The sequence below is a fragment of the Microtus oregoni genome, unplaced genomic scaffold, assembly GCF_018167655.1.
Source record: "Microtus oregoni isolate MIOR12 unplaced genomic scaffold, Mior012 000010F_ref0000083, whole genome shotgun sequence".
Classification (NCBI taxonomy): Eukaryota; Metazoa; Chordata; class Mammalia; order Rodentia; family Cricetidae; genus Microtus; species Microtus oregoni.
The window spans coordinates 19,620,802-19,639,528 of record NW_024543069.1 but is presented as its reverse complement, the minus strand read 5'-3'; the positions used below and the strand labels follow the sequence as shown (position 1 = coordinate 19,639,528).

Genomic DNA, 18,727 nt, shown 5'->3' with positions numbered 1-18,727 from the left:
TATAATGAAAAAAGATAGTTTGCTTTCTTTTAAAAGAATAAAATAAAAATAACCCTGCGTCCTTGTTCAGTTGTGTGCAATAACCCTATTCTCTATTGCACTGTAATATAGTAAACATGCTAAGCTTCCATGCTCTTAAGGCTCCTCCCTCCCAGAGCCCAATCCACTCATCCCAGCTTTTCCATGTGTCTGACTTTTCTTCCTTCCCTCACCACCACAGTCAGGTTCACATGAGAAGCCACACCGAGTGCAGCAATAGCTAAGTCTAAATAACATATCCCCACCTTAAAAACAATTCTGAACATGAGTGGGTGCTTCACTTCAAGATGAAATAAGAACTCATTTACACAGAATATTGACAAGGCGTACAAAGTGAAGAATACCTCTGTATATAACAAAACATAAGAACGTAATCTTTCTTTCATTTATTTATTAATAGAATTTTGTTCCAGAGCTAATTTAACAAAAATTACAACATCTGAAACATGGCAAGCTAATACAGGAATAAAAAAGGTAAAACTTCAGACTATGGGGGAAAAAATCAGAAAATAAAGGTAGGAAGAGAAAACAGAGGGATTGAGCTATTTTCCACAGGCTGTAGTACTGAGCACTCTGCTTCGGGTGAGAGATGCTGGTGTTTTTTTAGGAGCTATTACCTTTTTTTCTTCCTGCAGAACCTGCAGTTGTCTGTGTAGCAAGCACACCCATGCTCAGCCATACAGGAGGAACCACAGTTGATCTCAGAGAGTCATGGATCCCTCAGGGACCAGAGCCTAGGTTGTTCTGGACCAAGAGAATGTCCTCGTTGCTTGAGACTTAGCGGTATCTCTTGAACTGCCTGCCTCCTGACAGAATACTTTCTAGTATGCCTTCAAGCTTTCCAGCCACCAATGCCAAAAGAGTCAACTGAATTCTCCTAGAACAAACTGAACTTTGTTTCAGACCCAAACCTACCCCCAAAACACAGTGTCCGTTAGACCAAAGGAGGTCAGGGTCTGTAGAGCGCCACTCGAATGTTTGATGTAGTTAAAATTCTGGAAGAAAGCCCCGATGATAGCGGCACCGCCACAAGCAATCTGAGCTATAGGCTCCCTCCTTAGACACAATTTATTACCCGCTCTGAAAGTTTCTTCTCCACATTCCTCTCAGGTTATATACTATTCTTGAGGCAAATGAAAAGGCATTTAATAAATTATTGTGGACACTGAGTGCAGAGACATTGTTCCTTGGGATCTGACCTTTGATTTCTATATCCAAAGCCCTCAATCTATGAGTCAGCAGGTAGGGTGTGGGGGTGGGGAAACGTCTAGATGCTTCTCCTGTAGTCTTCTAAAAGAACACGTGCCTAGTCTGTGTATCTCCTCGGGAAAGGCTCTTAGGCGTTTATCATACGAGAGAAATATCACAGTCTTTAAGGCATTCTTTTCCTCTCTGAACACTGAGATGAGATTTTATTTTTGCAGAATCTTATTTCGTGTAGGAGCAAGACTGTCTCAGCTTATGTTTATTGTTATTATTTATATCTGGGTTAGGAGAGAAAAAAGCAAACAGAATACTGGTAGGAAGAACGGAGCCTTCCTACCTGCTGCCTTGACTGCGTGAGTCCTCAGCCCCCACCCTGCCAGAGCTTCCCGCCCACGGGGAATCAGCCCCCTCGCCACTGAGTGGGAGGAAGGAAGCCCATTTCTACTTTCCTGAGAAGAGCCCGCTAATGTGGCCCTGTGAGGTACATCCTGGGAAAGGAACACTGCCCGGACCGGGAAGGCTTGAGGAGACTTGAGCTCTTGCCATTGCTAAAAGCTGATGACATCTTCCTGATGACTTCATCCCCGGATAGAAGTGAGCTCCCAGCTTCAGTCTTAGCGAAGTCTCAGAAAAAGAGCAGTTTGGAAAACACAAAGAGGAGAGACCCCATTTTCTCTTCTGAATTAAGTGAAGGAGCCACTGTTGAGACTCTGGGATGAAAACACATTCTCTACAGCACTGATAAGAACTGCGAAGCCACGGGGAAGAGAAAAACGAGAAACGGCTGGTGGTATTTCTCAGTGGGGCTCATGAGAGAGGAACGCATGCGCTGTACCGTTGCATCCCGTTTCTTCTGACCCTTCAGACAAGTCTCTAGCTTTCTTTTCAGAAAAAGGGACTAGCTCCATTCCAGTTCACGGTAGCCTCTTTCCATTTAGTTCTGATTGCCATTTCCACCGGTGAAAACCGTCTTCCTGGTCCATGTTTTTCCTCACGGCGCTCCCCTTCCCAGTGATGGGAGTGAGTATCTGAGGATGGAACGGCAGCATTGACATCCAGGCCCATTGACCTGGTCCAGAAGAAGCCAGCACACAAGGAAAAGAGACGAGGTGGGTGGGGCTGGCCCAGGGAGCCTTAGAACTGACTAGATGGAGAGAAAGTCTTGCAGACGGTATGCTGAAATACTCTTTCTGAGTAGGTCTGTAGTAGTCAGGCTTGCTGTGTTTTGGGTTGTGAATGTTCTTGTCATTTAACGCAACACTATGTGGCACATAGGATCAGGCACGTGTCACTGATATTACCAGGAAAACAGGTGACAGGAAAGGTCATTGCTTTTCAAGAAGAGATTTATTTGGGGGTAGAGTCTAGAAAGGGAAGCTGGAAGCTGTTTTCCTAGGCCTAGGTTTGTCTCACATGAACCAGGTGACGCTTAAGGAGTACTTAAAATGCCATCACTGTGTTTCTTTAATTCATTTAGCGGCTAAACATAGCGACCACACAACCAAAAATAGATATCAGAGTACCTGCTTCACATGGCTAGCGGGAATTGAATGCCTGTGTTACATACACTCTCAACACCATACTCAGAATAGATCACGTGGGACATTTGTAAGACGAGAAAAATGGGGTTTACCTCAGAGGCGGGTAAAGTAAAAATGGTAACAGATGTTAAAGAACATGTGGCCAATGTCTCACTAAAGTAAATGAATTAATATGCGTTTCTCATAATTAAAGAAAAAGAGCTGCACAAATTTGTTCTTAGAGCCATTTCTAGATGCAGAGAGAACAGCAAAAATTTAGTAAACCCCAGGCTTATGATGCTAAATAAAAAGCCAGCCATCGACAAAACCCCCAAAAATGGAACCAAGGTTGCTGGACAGAAGTCAAGTTTGTCCACTGTTAACGTCTTGTCAAAGGTGCCAGTATTCAAAGACTTCTTAAGGTTAATCATTTTTCCTCATGAGTTTAAGGAACTGAAGTTTTAATTGAGACAAAAGTGGTCTGCTTCTCTGTGATTCTCCCAGGACCTGCTGAAGGTTTGCAAGAACTTATGCCCAGTGGGTTCCCGGCACCTGGCTCAGAGTTTGCACTCAGGAATGTCTTTTGAATTAAGATGAACAGAAATGCATTCTTACTTCAGCTGCTACGCCACTGGATGACTGTCTGTCTTGTGTTTGCGCTTTGCAGAATTGGCCAGGAGGAGCTCTGTGTCTCCTTTGCTTTTGTATGCCTGTCTTGGGGCTTTGCATGGAGAGACCTCATGCTTAAAGAAAGGGCCGTGGAGAAATAGTTCTGGAAATTTGACCCTTCAAACTTTACTTTTTTTTATCTTATCTAGAATTTATTTATTTTTCCATGTTATTTCGGACACTAACACATACACATACACACACACACACACACACACACACAGAGAGAGCTACATTTTAAAGCCCCACATAACAATGGATTTAGACCAAGGCAGAGGCTTCATTTTAGAAACTGAGTCTGAGTATTTCTTGCAGTGCTAGCACAGAAAACTGCACAGTTGTTAAACAACGATGGCCACCCCTCTGATTGCGCTAAAGCACATACGTGGGAGTCTCAAGTGCTCACCTATTGTAAGATGCATGGGCTTCTCCTGGGAGGGCTGCCCGCTGTAAAAGTGCAGATCAAAGACTCGCTCCATTTTCCAGTCCGATAAGAGCTGCCTATTTGTGCAGAAAAGGATGCTATAATTTCCACTGAGGTTGCACAGCCAGATAGGAAATGTGGGCGTCTTCAGCATGCTGCCCACCTGGAATGGGAAAGGAGAATGCAGATGAACATCTAGATCTTTCTGAATGGAAGACGCCGACACATTCTCCTGGTGAAAAAGCAGTCCTGGGCTTCTTGTTGCACATACAGCTTGTGGGTCGTGGTATGTGGGATAAAACCCCAAACCAAGACTTCATGGAGAATGAATTTACACCTACAAAAGGCTTGGGAGAGTAGGAACACCTCACTTTGCTTTGAATGGGCTGTGCTTTTTAAACACAGCAGCCTGATAGGGAAGGCAGAAGTTTTCTAGTTTGGCTAAAAGGTGACTGACTTGTAACTATAGCTGTGGGAAATGAGAAGGCCAATTCTGGGCCACTGACTAGGGTGATTACTACCGGTATGATTTCCAAGATTGGATGAGGTCTCCTGCAGCAGATGTCGGCTTCCTGGTAACACTAGTCATTTATACCGGAGGAAGAAGGCTTCTAGGAAATGTCGGGGACACACTTGTGCACTGCGGGAGGCAGTCATGAAGGGAAAGTTGGCTGGTACGCAAAAATAAACCTGTTGGCCTGATTTAACGACCTCATGGTCAATGGGCTGTCTGCTGGTATTGACTGGAAACCACGATGCAACGTCATCACGACCTAGATTCGTTTGACTCTAGAGAAGACTAATTTGACAATTCAGCTAGATCTTTGGACACCAGACACAGGGATCAGGTAGATGGCAGCCATTGGTTTCAGAAAAAGGAGAAGCCAGAAGAGCTGTCCAAAGTGTTTTCCCAAGATAGCCAGTCCTGGGAGGCTCTCTCTTCCATTTTAATGGCTTGGCTTTTGAGTTTTTTTCTTCTTCACCATGTCTTAAACCATTTTTGGTTTGTTTGTATAGACAGCATTTCCTCTCTAGAACCAGACAGATGCCTCCTTGAGCAGTCACTATTAAATAAGGACCATAATAGTTTAGGGGGACAATGGAAAAACGCAGTCCTATATAATCGAAGAACATTTGAATTGTAGTTTTAGACGGCAATTGAAGCCAAAGGTCAGAAGCATAGGGGCCATACTAAGACACTGAGTATCTCACCTTTGAACCAGGGGCAAATCTACACTAGGTACAGGCAAAGAGAAATAGCCCCAGGTTGGTTTCACATACATTTCTCCCAAGTTGTAAATAAGTATTTAACTATATACATTAGTTAAAAGGAACACACTTTTTTCTAGGCATTCTTGCAATAGTTCTTTCCTGAGCTAAGGTTTATATGTAATGAAAATATGATATACAGGACAAACAATTATTATTAATATTTACATTTTGAGACCATTTTAGCACATAGCCTCAAACTTGCTCTGTAGCCCAGGCTGGCCTCAAGCTCATAACCCTCCTGCTTCTGCCTTGTAAGTGCTGAGGTTACTAGCGTGTATCACCATACTCAACTGGAACATGCAACCATTAATGTAAGTAATGGAATGAAGTAACTAGAAGATTGAATGCTGTTTGTGATAAAGTGTTATGCCATTTGAATTCAGGTCAATCTTATAATTGATTTGAAAAAAATCATTCAAAGTCCCTGTAAATTCTGGATGGAGGGATGATATGCATATATAGGTATACAGGTAATATGTATACAAACATTTTCCATAGAACATTTGTAAAATGCAAAAAATTTGCTGTTTCTCAGTTGCACATGCCCAGCCTGTTGCTGACACCCGGCCCTGCCACTTTATAGAGCAAAGCAACTCTTGTCTTTTCTGAACTCAAAGTGACTAGATCCCTTCTGAACCACAATGACCAGATTTCACCCCGAGCAGGCAGTGTTGCCTGCCTGGGGAGATTGTGGTAGAAGGGAATGCCCCGCATGACGGTACTTTGGGTAACAAGTCAGGAGATGAGCTTTACGGTTACCACTGAGAAAACAGCTGGTTTAAAGTAATATAACAGGTCGACCAGAAAGTAAGATCTTCCAAAGAGATGCTTATGACTCTTTCTCTCTGTGACTATGAGACTATTCAAGTAATGGATCCTAAAGAAATGGGGATTTCTCTAGGGATCTCATGCTGGGAGAAGGAAAAGGCCCCAGCCAAAGGATAAACTCAACTCCTGCACAGATTTCAACCAGTTCTAATACTTTATTGACCACCTTACAGGACTGGAACCTAGACAAGGGGAGTCAGTGACAGGCAGGACCACCCGTTGACTGGGACTGTTTAGGTGTGGACGTCCTTGGCCCTCTATTCAAACTCTGATCTCACTTCAGGACCCAAAGACGGGCTTAGGGGAGGTGACTGGATTTCTCGGTCCCTCTTCCCAATGTGATCACACTGAATACATCTCCCTTCCTGATTTCTACTGTTAATTTAGCTCTTTTAATCTGAAGATGGTGACCGAACCTGGCTTGAGCTATAGCTGTGGCCTCCAAGTCTGAAAACAGCAAGTCCTGCAAACATCAAACCACAGCACTTTCTGGTTGAATCTCGTCAGGTCTCACCCCAACCCCTGTCCTGCTCCTGCACACCTGCCCATTTGATTGACATTTTCCAGTTTTAAGCGTTTTAATTGTTTTTGGATAGACATGGTTTACCAGCCACCCCGCCCTCTTTGCAGGGTTCTAAATATATTTTATTGGTGAGATTCCACCAATTCTGAATTTGTGCATGTTGCCATGGTAAGAAGAAAATTAAATTTGATACAGTGGTACTATAAATAAAGTACCTTTCTCCTTAGGTTCACTTATTGTGTAATAAGCCCAGTCGTTTCTGTGTTACTCCCAGCAGCCAAATCCTCTGTAATGTAAACCTTTCTTTAAGCCAATGTAAAATGACAAGGACAGGAGAGACAGACACATCCTAACACCAGAGAGCAAGAATTGAGTCCATATAGGCTTTCCTTTTGTGCCACCAGTACAACAGTGCTTAGACAGTGCCTTTGTGTAATGAGCTTAATATTGCAAGTCCCAGGGCCTCAGGCTGGCAATGTGAGCGGGAGAACAGTGTCAGAAGCATCGTGTTTTCTTCATTGAGCCCGGGTGACAATTCTCATGCATACGTGTTAATGGCCTAGCTTTCCTCTCTGCCACCTGGAACACACACTTGATGTAACTTCTCTGGCAGAGTTTGCAGGTATGTTGTAAAAACAAATTAGATCAGGCTTGCGGGGTGTAACCTTGGTGACTTCGTGGCAGAGTGTAGTGAGTTACCGCTTCATTGGCTGTTTCCAAGGTTGGATTTCTTCCCATCCGGCTCTCCAAAGGGAAGACGTAAAGAGAGAAGAGGGTACCATTGGGATGGAAGTAGGAGCTGCCAGGGCTGCCGTGGGAATGATTCTGGCAAGACCTAAATGACTCCAGTCCCTTCTAAAACTCAGAGCTGATTTTTCTTCCCACTGGCAGGTGTAACGATAACGTGAACCTCCCAAGGCTTTCCAGATGGTGTTAGACTCAAACTGCTTTATGTTCTCACTTAGGTATTGGAGCCTCACACTCGAACTTGTACCTTCAAATAGAAAAGTAACAGGGAGGCTTCAAAATAGTGCCTTGCCTCGTGGGTAGCTGGCTGCTTCCTGCAGGAACTGTCAGTCTGGTGGGCTCTAGGGGGCTTACTGCTTCATCTGATGAGAGCATCAACTTTTTTTCCTTTTTAAATCTCACCCACTGAGCTGTGACATTGGGACAGAAAAATGTGGTTTTTTTTTTTATTTTTTATTTTGCAATCTCTGCAGTTTTAACACAGTGGAAGAAAAGATTGACTTGGGGGAGACAAAGGCGGAGCTACAGAATGTGTTTCTCCTCCGCCACAGATCCCAGCTGCTGGCTGGGTGGCATGCCAGTTGCCTTCTGAGCTCAGAACCCTTTCTTCTGCTAGGTTATCCCCATCAGTGAATACACGTACTATTCAGCTCTATTGCATCCACCTGGTCAGGACCCACCAGATACCCTGGAAGCAATACACGCTCAGTTGCACAAACACAGGTCTCCTGCAATGTCACCACGCCTTGGGGCAGAAAGGAAGGGCCGTGGCCGTGGAGGGTCTCACAATGCGTGACATTTTTCTGAATCCTTCTTCTTTTCTTTCTCAAGCCTGCTTTGCAAGGTGTTTCCACTCCAGGCTTGGGTGTCGTGAAATATTTGACTCTGGGGTCAGCTAAAGTCCGCGCAGATGGCTACTTGGTGGGCGCCTGTCTAAGCACTGTTAAGCTTGTCCTGACGAGGGTGAAAACTGTCGGCACCTGACAGACGTGGTCTGCCTGTCCAGAAACTGGATGGGGGCAAACACTTTAGAAAGCATGCGACCAAGCACCTGTGATTCATAAACTCATAATGGCTTTAGCTTTAAACGGCTCAACCGCCATCCACTTCAAAACCCCTGCCACTGTCAAAATGTTAGCGCCCACCGCTAGTGCGTCTGTAGCAAAAACTCAAGGTTGTGTAAGACCATCCTGTACTTATAGCTGATTTTTAAAGTGCTAATTATAGCATGCAGTTCCAGGAACTAGTATTTCTATATTTATAATTTATTGGAAAATAAATGTCACAGTACCGTGACATTTGTCACAGACCGTGAGCTTTGAGTGCAGATAGAATAGGCCTCATAACCCTGCTCTAACCGGCAACTCAGCAAGGCTTTGGGCAAGGTCCTCTAAGTCCCTTTGACCTTTCTAATCTCTTAACTGAATCACAGAGCAACGAACTGGACTTAGGATTCTAGCTTTGGGTTATACGTGGACGATATCATTGCTAGCTAGGGTCATTGCCAGTAGAAAGTCTGGCAAAAACAGGTGCTGTGTGCCCATGGCCATCGGCACTCCAGTGAACGAAGCCACTCCATAACGCACCCTCTAGCCTCTGTTTCTCTCCCTCTAGGGAGAAATACGCACGTGTGTGCGCAAAATGATGTCAGGGCTTCATGAGATGAACATTGCTTCTGTCCTGACATAGGAAGATGAAATGGAGAGAACGAAAAAGAATACTTCATGGAAAATCAACCGTGTGAGCGTGTTTTGTATATCTGTGTCTGAGAGACTTAAGCAAGATGATTGTCGGCTTGTCGCTGATCTATAATACATTTAAAAAAAAAACCAAACTCCAAGTGCATGACAGAAGCATTGTCATAAATGTCCTCGGGGTTTCAAGCCATTAGTGCACAATTTCGGGCAGTTTTCAGCGAGGGTACATTTACAGGCATCTCCCTGGGGGAGAGAATGCTGAGTCCAAGAATGAAGGATGAAAAGTCCCACTACTCACTTTCCCCAAAGCTGGAACTGTTTTAGATTTGATTTTAATGTAGATTTTAAAGTGACCCCAGGCATCTCTAGCCTCTGCCCTACTTCGAATTGGCAAGCGAACCTTCAGATGGCGCCCTGTGGGCTCCTACATTGTGCCCTCTTCCCGGCAGGAAAGCTCTTAGTTTCTCCCCTATGTGCTGTGTGCTCTCAACTGCCTTTAAGGTCCTTGAAAACATCCTCTTCTTATTAGAGGATATTTTAGGCTCTGCAGGTAATTTTCTTTAGAGCATGGTTTAGCGCTGGATCCCCACGAATTCTTGACTCTGATGCGCCCTGCCTCTTGGTGGTGGCATTTTCTCTGATGTGCAGACCAGCTTAGCAGCTGCTTTGCAAACACCTGTCCAATTTTAGCCTCAGCTAAAGCCAGCAGCTCATCCCCCAAAGCCTTGCAAACGTTAAAAGGGAACAAAAGGCTGCCCACCTCGCCATCGCGGATGAGACGACGGTATGCCGTTTCTTCTAGGTTCTGTTGAAAGAGCTGGCTTCCCAGTTCCTCACACCATGGATTTAATCACAGAGCCAAAAGAGTTCATTGAATTTCCTCCTTCCTCTAGAATAGGAATTCTCACCTAGGGACAATTCTGCCCTCACCACCACCAGGGGACATTTGAAAATGGCTACAAATGTTCGAGGTTGTGATGACAGGATTGGAGCAGCTGGCATCTAGAGGGTGCCGTACAAGAGCTTGCAGAGAGAACACAGCTCCACGCCATAGACAAATATCCCCATTGACCACAGCTGAGAAGCCCTACGTAGGGCAGGGGTTTCTCACCCTCACGGACTCTTAGAATCACCTGGGAGATTTGAGGTCACGTTCCCAGCGTCCCTCAGAGGAAGTAACACTGTTTGGGGTCAACATGGCTTTTTGCTTACAGGACCCTACACGAAATGAAAATGCAGGTACTCTCGCTAAAAACTTAATAATGTAATAATCTGTGTGACAATACAAGTGTCGTACTCAGAAAGTTAGTGGGGTTTGAGGATGCCCCAGGCATCGATCATTCAGAACTTTCTGAATAGGCTTAGACTGCAGTCAGGTTAATATCATTGCTATCGCGTTAGTCTAGAAAACCAGTTTTCAACCTCTGGGTCGAGAGCCCTTTGGAGGTCAAACAACCTTTTCACAGGGGTCACCTAAGACCATCGAAAACACAAAAACATGGATTTTACATTATGATTCATAGCAGTAGCAAAATTACTGTTATTTTAACTAGCAATGAACTAATTTTATGAAAATAATTTTATGGTTGAGGTCACCCTAACCTGAGGAACTGTATTAAATGGTCACAGCTGAAGGGGACACACCAGATAAAGGGGAAGGTGAATAAAGTAATCCCAGGATATAATAAGGGGTTCTTTAGTTAAGGGGGAACTCAACACAGATCACAATGGGGGAACAGGAACAGAATCCAGCATTTGGGTGTTAGAGCCGAGAGAGAAAGCAAGCGAGTGGGCCCGCACCTTTTTGATACCCAAGGCCATGCCCAACCTAGTCCAGCCTCTCAAAGGCCATTGGGCTGAAGGAGGTTCCCCATCACATAGCAGTAGGAAGGTTGAGAACCACTCTTCTAGAATAATCAGAATATGCCACGTGAGGCCCACCTAGGACTCAGTTTTGTATCTTGACACAGATCCTTCCATCTAAGTGATGTTAAGTAAGCCTGGCTGACTGAAGCGTTAGAATGTTATCCATTGTCATCTGTCAAAAGTCTCACACGTGCACAGAACATTTTTGGATTTCCATCTCTTTGCTTCACACCAGTCCCATATCTCAGAAATCAGGAGAGACTCAATAGTCATCAGCTCAGAAGGATGAGTGACTGGGCAGGTCTTGCCCCTGCTGAGGTTTCCCATAGCTGTAGATTTCCAGGTAGGATTATTTTCTTCCTCTGTAGGATCTACCTTGCCTTTGCACCAAGGCTTCTAAATACTGCTGGCATGTGACATGTGACACGCGGCATAGAAGCCAGTGGCATGAGAAGAAACTCATAAGACAAGCACCTATTTATTTAAAGGCATACAAGGGAAAAGCAATTGCTTGCTTTATATCACCATAGCAATGAAGATTAAAAACAATCTTAAAACTGAGTTGATTTAAGGAAAAATATCAATAGAAGCACAAGAGACGCAGGGGTATAATGACACAGGTTATAAACTACACAATAGATGAAGCCCTAAAATTATTGTCACTTGTGTGTTTCACCCTTGGAACTTGATCTACTCTATTCCTCCAATTTTTGCAAAATAGAATCTTGACACGTTGCTGAGATCTGAGACATAGACAATACTAGACCGAAGACATGTAGTGACTATGTATGGCCAACAGAAAAGCAAAATATGTCAAATTAACCCTTGCTTCTGCCTGAGTTTTCTTCACTGTATTTACTAAGGTCTGAAGTGAACCCCCCAGCTTTTCTAGAAAACGTGATTAGGGACCTTATGACTATAACCCATCTGTTTTCATCCAGGATATACCCAAGTTTAGTCTTTGCCGTTCATGTAATGGGATTCTTTGCAGCCATTAAACACACTAAGGGCCAGATTCTCACTAGCGTATAAGGATAAATATGAGAAAGATTCCAGGAGAGTAACACACAAGGAAGAAAAAGAGAAAAAAGTATTTCTGAAAACACAGACCACTGGAGAATGGAATTGAGTTCATTTCTATTAGTTTATTTGGCACTTCTCATGTGTGTGTGTGTGTGTGTGTGTTCCTGGAATCTACAATTAAGGAACAGTAAAGAAACTTTCAAAGCACACATGTTCATAAAAGCTACCAGCCTGCCAGAGTCATATCCTATTTTCTTGATGTCACCCAGACACATGCAGAAGATGCTGGGTTTGTGAATAACACACACATAACAGCTGGACACAGGTGGAGACGTAGGTGAGGTTATGGATTGGACGGCTCCTTGTGAGAAATTCTGTACTTATGAGGGGTATCTGTGGCAGGAACGGGAGAACTGGTAGACAGGATAAGAGCTGAGCAAGGCCTCGTTTGCCAGCAGGGTTAAAAGATGATGGGCATTGGCATCTCTATCAGAGGGAACCACCTCCAGGTTACTCCAGAGAGCTGTTGCTCTCCACAGTCCTTGCCTCTCCCGGGGTCAGGAAGAAAACCCCGGCACAAAGCATCGTAAGCAACTTTGGTTCATGGGCTGGAGAAAGTGTTCGCCTTGCACCTTCTCTTCCTTATTCTGCTTCTACACCCACGGTTTGCTTTCTGGCCGTCAGAAGGTGTGCATCCCCTGAGCTGTGACAGGCATATCAAAAACAGGGCCCCCATTCTAGTATTTGTAAAAAAATGATCAGAACAGGAAGCGCATGTACACTCATTTGCATAAGTAATGGATTTGGAGGACGCCAACCACCGGGCTGTGGCTACCTGGGCATGAAAGGAAACTTCCATCCATCTGTGTGTTTCAAATATTGTTTTTCAATAAGTGTTCACAGGTGGCTTCCATTATATGCACTTTGTAGGCATTAAAACATGGGAAATAAAATATGAAGAGAATAAAATAGCATTGAATGCTTCCATTTAGACCCCGTGTGTGTGTGTGTGTGTGTGTGTGTGTGTGTGTGAGATGGAGGGAGGCACACCAAAGGTACCAAATGGGAAAAGAGGTTCAGATTTAACACTTTTAAGCATGACAAAAAATACTTGCATTCTGGTTATAGAGTTAAGAATCAAGCACTAACCTGTGAGAGTCGGTCACCCTCAGAAGTGTCCTTACCCCACTGCAAGTAGCCAATGTCACTGCGGGCCAGGACTCCATGTAATGTTTCCCCAGACCTTCCTTTCTCATAGCCATTGAAGACATTTGGACTTGCCCTCCCAGTCAAAATCATATTGATAACGGCCTAGGTTGAAGAGTTGGTTAATATTTACATTTTAGGGAGACTGTTTTCTTTAAAAAGTATTACAGAAATGGTCCAGGAGGCAGCTCTGGGGCAGGGAGCTTGCCTATCAGGCCTACAGGCCTAGATTCAACCCTCAACACAAAAAGATAAAACAATCGTTTTAAATGCCCATTTGTTTTTACTATAAAGAATGCAGCTATGCCAACATAGTTCTGGAAAAGCATATGTGTGATATGAAATTGGTAGAATTAAAATCACAGTTTTTGGGGTTTTTGGATTTTTTTTTTTTTTGCTTTTTTTCCTCCCACCCACGTGCTGACTTTTCTTCCTTTGTATTTGTTTTAAACGTGCTTCCCATTGTTATGACTTAGGAAGCACGAAGCTAAAATGTACGCCATTTGTTTTGTCAGATACTAGGGATACCTGGTGAGTCTTGTCGAGGGATCATGTTTCTGAGATCTCCGGCTTCTGTGGGGACTCTAGGAAGGACTGTGGAAACCAGAGAGTAGGCTCTGGTAGCTTTATCTCATCTTTCAAAGACAGCGTGACCAGGTTTTACTCAAGGAGAAAATGAACTTCCTTAGGAAAGAAGCCTGGTTCAGAGTCTACGAAAGCGATGCAAAGTCTTCCCGCCTACCTGCCTGCACAGGATGCTCCCAGCTCGAGACTGCAAGAGATGAGTGGTGCTCATGTCCAGGTCCTTCTGAAGCCTGCAGGATGAAGGGAGCTGTCAGCATCTGGTTCGAAACAGTGGTCATACCAGGGAGTGCAGCAATAACAAGGGCTACTATCCCTTGCTCATGCCCTTCATGGTTCTACTTCTCAGAGGACTAGGACCAGGGCTTCAGGGGTGATGGGGAAACTATAGTTTGGACGATGAAGTAGGCGTCAGTGGTAAGGAAGAGGAAGAAGACATATACATGTCATACAATAGAACCCCTGTGTGTGTTCTAGATGGATGCTGGGCTTGCTGGAGAAGACGCTTATCCTGTATGACAGTTGCTAGGCTTACGGCAGTGACACATGACCACACCAGAGAGTGCTGGCTTAACGCGGGACTGAACAGACTCATCAAGTGGAAACCAGAGTGGTCGCGACTTCATTTTTTAGCATCAAGATCAGAGACCAGAGGCTGGTCCTACCCTTGACCGTGCAAGGTGGTCTGTGGCTCTTGTCAACTGGAAGAAACATAGTGCTGAGGTGGAAACAGTATGTCTTCATTGAGTTAATTTATTTATCTTGAGTTGAGACTGGAGGGCAAGCCCTCTGCAAACCACACTGAAAGATGTGGGGCTCTCATGGAACTGAGGAGAGCGCTCTTCAGCAGAAGAGAAGGTGGTATAGATTTGAGCGTTTTAAATCTTAATGGTAGCTAAGCATGGTGCCACCGTGCTATAATTCCACCCGTGGGGGAGAAGGCAGAAGGATGGCAAATGTGAGTTCAACTTAGACAGAGGACAACTTGTGAGGATCCATTCTCTCCCACACTGTGGGTTCTGTGGCTCAAGCTGAGGTCTAAAGCCTTGGTGAAACTGTTTTTTACCAGCTGACCCAGCTTGCCAGCTCCCTAGCTCCTCTTCACTCCTGATTTTGAATTTAAAGCACCCTAAGTTGCCCATTCTGGCCTTACGCTCACCCTGTAATCCAGGGTGATCCCCTTGACTCAGCCTCCTGAGTGGCCGGGTTTACAGGCCTGTGAAGGCATGTCTACTCCATCTTTATCATAGTAAATGGCTTAAAGAAGTTGCTTATCTATTAATATTGAAGACATGAAAGGGAAGAATAGTAATGTTTAAAACAGGTCTATGCTTAAATACGCATTGATTTAAATGAGCTTTCTAACCAAATAACAGTATAGTCCCCACCCCTTGTCTGGCTCTCAAAATCTTTCTTTTATTTCAGAGTCTGGAAGAGCGCCTTCCTCTTCCTTAGAACTTTCTGTGCTTACTGTAGGAGCCTGCCTCCTCTGGAATCCACCAGCAATCATTATCTCTACGCCACTTTGGGATGTCAGGTGCTGCCTGGTTTTGTCCACTATGTCTGGGTATATCCGCTATCTTCCCCAGGGTGGAAGCCACAGAAGATGAGCGTCCCATCGTCTCTTAGCCATACTTCCCACTGTGCCAAGAACAAAACTTTTTCACATAGACAAAAGTTAGACATCTGAGGGGATAATTTGTGGATAAAAAAATATTCATAAAAGATACCTTGCCTATTCATATGGACGAATCAACTAACGAGAAGACACACAGGCAGAAGAAAAACCATTGCATAAAATATGGAATGGGAATATTTTCCTACTGAGTTCACACCTATGTGGCCCCCTTCCTGTAGGCAATGCCGGCATGGATGTTTGTGAAATTTACCTCTCGAATGTTCTGGAGAGGACTAGGCTGTAGAGGAAGAGGATGACACCGTGGCTGCCTTCACCTTGGAACTGTGGAAAACGAGACCAACGCCTTTGCTTAAAAACATCGCTGATAGAGGGGTAGAGGGCACAGGTGTGGGTATGACGTCAAGGTCTTAGGTCTAACAAAAGTCCGCCCCCTTCCTAGTCACTGGAAGAGTGGAGGCTGTCTTCTTCCCAGTCATTTCCTTCTCTACTTGAAGGCCACAGTGGGCCAACATTCTCTGTCTTCAACTTAGCCTTTCTTTCTTCTACTTCTATTTAGTGATTCCCTTTAAATCATGGCTGTAATGTAAGTCTGTTCCCTTGCAGGACCCTGGGTGTTACACTGAGCTCACCTGGTTTGCTGAACATATCTTTTCTAGCTACCCCACTGGATTCCAAAGGAGCAGGAGACTCAGAGAAAGAGCTTTGGCATTGACAGGTGCACAAAGATACTTTTATTCATCAGGTTCTTTTTGATTTTTTGCTTGTTTGTTTCTTTGTTTGTTTTCTTGAGACAGGGTTTCTCTGTGTATCTCCAGCTGTCCTAGAACTCACTCTGTAGACCAGGCTGGCCTCAAACTCACAGAGATCTGTCTGCCTCTGCCTCCCTGAGTGCTGGGATTAAAGGTGTGTGCCACCACCCGGCTTTCTTTGAGTTTTATCTGAAACTTTCAGCAAATACTGCATCCCTCTCACCGCAGGATTTGTTGCAAAGGTTAAATGGAGTAATGTACAGTATACATCTTGGTTCTTGGAATATTTTGGATCCAGAGAATCTGTCCCTTTTTTAAGGCTGTTCTGCTTAAAACTTTCAAATGATAATTCGTGACCCCGTGGATCATATCCAAACTGCCTAATCAAATCCAAGTCTCTCAGGGGCTAGTCTAATCTTAGGTTTTTCTCAGTATTCCCCTTACTACAAAGCAGCCCTTTGCTGGCCTCCCAGGTGTCCAGAGCTAGAGCCTTCTTAGAAGATACAGCAGCAGGAAGGCTTTTCCCAGGGCACCATATTTTTCTTCATGGAATAGCGTGTCTGCAGGTATGCCTGTAACCTGTTACAGCACAGAACCCCCAGGCCAGTGGCACAGGCGGCAGACAGGAATTCAAATGGGCATTCTTCAGGGTATAAGAGAAATGGACAGTGTGGGGCCTGAGGCTAAGTGGAAAGTTGTTGTGGGTTAGTTACCTAATTGCTGCTACAACAATACCACAGCCTTGGAGGCTGAAAACAACACGCATGCTCCAAGCCCAGCGTGGCTCTTAATGGAAAGGCTGAAGAGACTACCAACCTGGGTTCTAAAGGAGCATGACTTCCTCCAGCTTTAAGAATCTGCCCTCATCTCTTCTTCATGGCCCACCACCTAGTTTTTTCGCGTTCCTTACAGCTCTTTAGAGTTCCTACCTCCTTCTTTCCATGTGTAGTGACACGGTGGCTAATTGGGCACAGCAGGACAATCCAGAGTCATCCCCCATCCCGAGATCCCGAGTTGCACCTGCCAAGTCCCTTTTACCAGGTATGACTCTCCTTCCTACGGTCAGCTAATCTGCCGCGAGATCAGCAGCTTGTCAGTTAACCGAAGAGCAAAAAGAATGTAAGCTAAGCGTTACGGTCTTTTCTGGGATGAATTCTGTTGGCACGATTCTGATGTGAAATTTCCCCGTTGTTCTTTGACATGTACAGATTGAGATGTGAAAAGGTGTTAACACCACAGAGGCTCGCACTCGGCTCAGATGAGACAGGGTATTGACTTCCGAGGGCGGCTACCACACTTTAGCAGAAAATCGAATGTCCTAGAATAATAGGAATTCGTGTCCTAACAGCTCTGGGAAGTGGAGGTTTGAGATCAGGTTCAGAGTAGGGCAGCATTTTCTGTGAAGGCCCTGGGCCTGGGAAGGTCCGGAATCTCTGTACATTTCTTGCTGAAGCCATTAGTACATGTTGGCTTGCAGGCTCATTACTCAGACGTCTCTCTGCCTTCGCTGGTTCTCATGTGCTCTTCCCATGAGCCAGTCTGCACATTTTCCCTCTTCAAAAGTATCAGCTGTTGGAACCCAGCTCCCCCTGATCCCTTCCGACCTCTTCCGATCTTGACTGCACCTTCAAATGACTTCATTTTCAAACAGGGTCACATTGCTAGGAGCGTCATCAGTGTGTTTGCAGGGCAGGAGGAGGGCGTCTAGGGTCTCAGCATTTATCTTGATGGAGGAGGCAGGGTGACGGAAGGGGGGTGTCAGTTGCTCAGCTGACAGCAACAGTCCTCTTGCGCACAAGCAGCCCTCAAATCTCAGTGTTGAAATCCCTCCCTAAATAAAACTGGATGCAGGACAGACGCAACTGATAGTAAGTAGGATTTAATTTGATGAAGGTCTGTTGATTGCAGTGTGTAGCCTTACCTAAGGGAATTCTCCCCCTCACTCAGGAATTGGTGCCTGCTCCTCCTTAGTGGGGCTGTGGTAACATCCAATGTGGTTTGGCTGACTGGGTCATCCCCTGCCGCTCTATCTGCACTGGATCGTCCTCATGGGCTTAAGGCATTTCCTACTCATGCCTGCCCGGTTCTTTTAATTTTAACAAAAAGAAAAAAAAAAGCAAGGGCTTACTGTGTAGCACTGGCTAGCCTTGAACTTCCGATCCTTGCAGCCTCCCTGCGTGCTCAAGTCTTAGTTTTTTTTTTTTTTTTTTTTTACGGGGAAACATGTTTGTAGCCTCAGCTCGAATCCTCTGATCGAAAACCCTGTCGACATTAGTGTAACCAAAATCATCTACAGGATGCGTGTAAGTCCTGATGTCCCAGTTCCCCGCCTCTGCTGCCTTTGCAATGAGTTTTATAAATCTCATTTCCACCCAATGCGCTCTGCAGCTCGCGGCTACGTGGCTAGCCTGCTAATTCTCCTCTGCATACGTTCTAGCCTTCTGATTCTTCTGAAAATCATGCTTCATTTTCTTTTCCTCAATTGAAGTCTTTCAAAAGCACCTTCCACTTTTCTGCCATCATTATCCAACCGCTTTGCCCCCTCTTTACCCAGGGTGGGGAAGAAGCAATGCCGCGGTGGACATTGTGACGGTGCCATGAGAAGCGCTGCCTTCGCAAGGCCCTCAGTCACTGTGACCGTCTTCCTGTCAGCTTAGTTTCCCTCCAGTTTTGCTTGTTCGTCATTTGATGAGGTAAACTTGCATTAACGTTTTTCTCCTCTCTAAAGCAATCCTGG

General features: G+C 44.9%; 1 protein-coding gene across 1 annotated transcript in view; it reads right to left on the bottom strand.

Moving 5' to 3' along the window:
- Nucleotides 1–2,130: 2,130 nt before the first annotated feature.
- Mindy4b (MINDY family member 4B) overlaps nucleotides 2,131–18,727 on the bottom strand; it is a 30,638-nt gene continuing 14,041 nt past the window's right edge. Inside the window, exons 8-12 of the mRNA XM_041658960.1 lie at nucleotides 15,492–15,562; nucleotides 13,763–13,835; nucleotides 12,964–13,125; nucleotides 3,841–4,021; nucleotides 2,131–2,273 (exon numbers count right to left, since the gene is read on the bottom strand). Of these exons, the coding sequence (XP_041514894.1) occupies nucleotides 2,131–2,273; nucleotides 3,841–4,021; nucleotides 12,964–13,125; nucleotides 13,763–13,835; nucleotides 15,492–15,562 (630 nt within the window). The remainder of the gene's footprint in view (nucleotides 2,274–3,840; nucleotides 4,022–12,963; nucleotides 13,126–13,762; nucleotides 13,836–15,491; nucleotides 15,563–18,727) is intronic.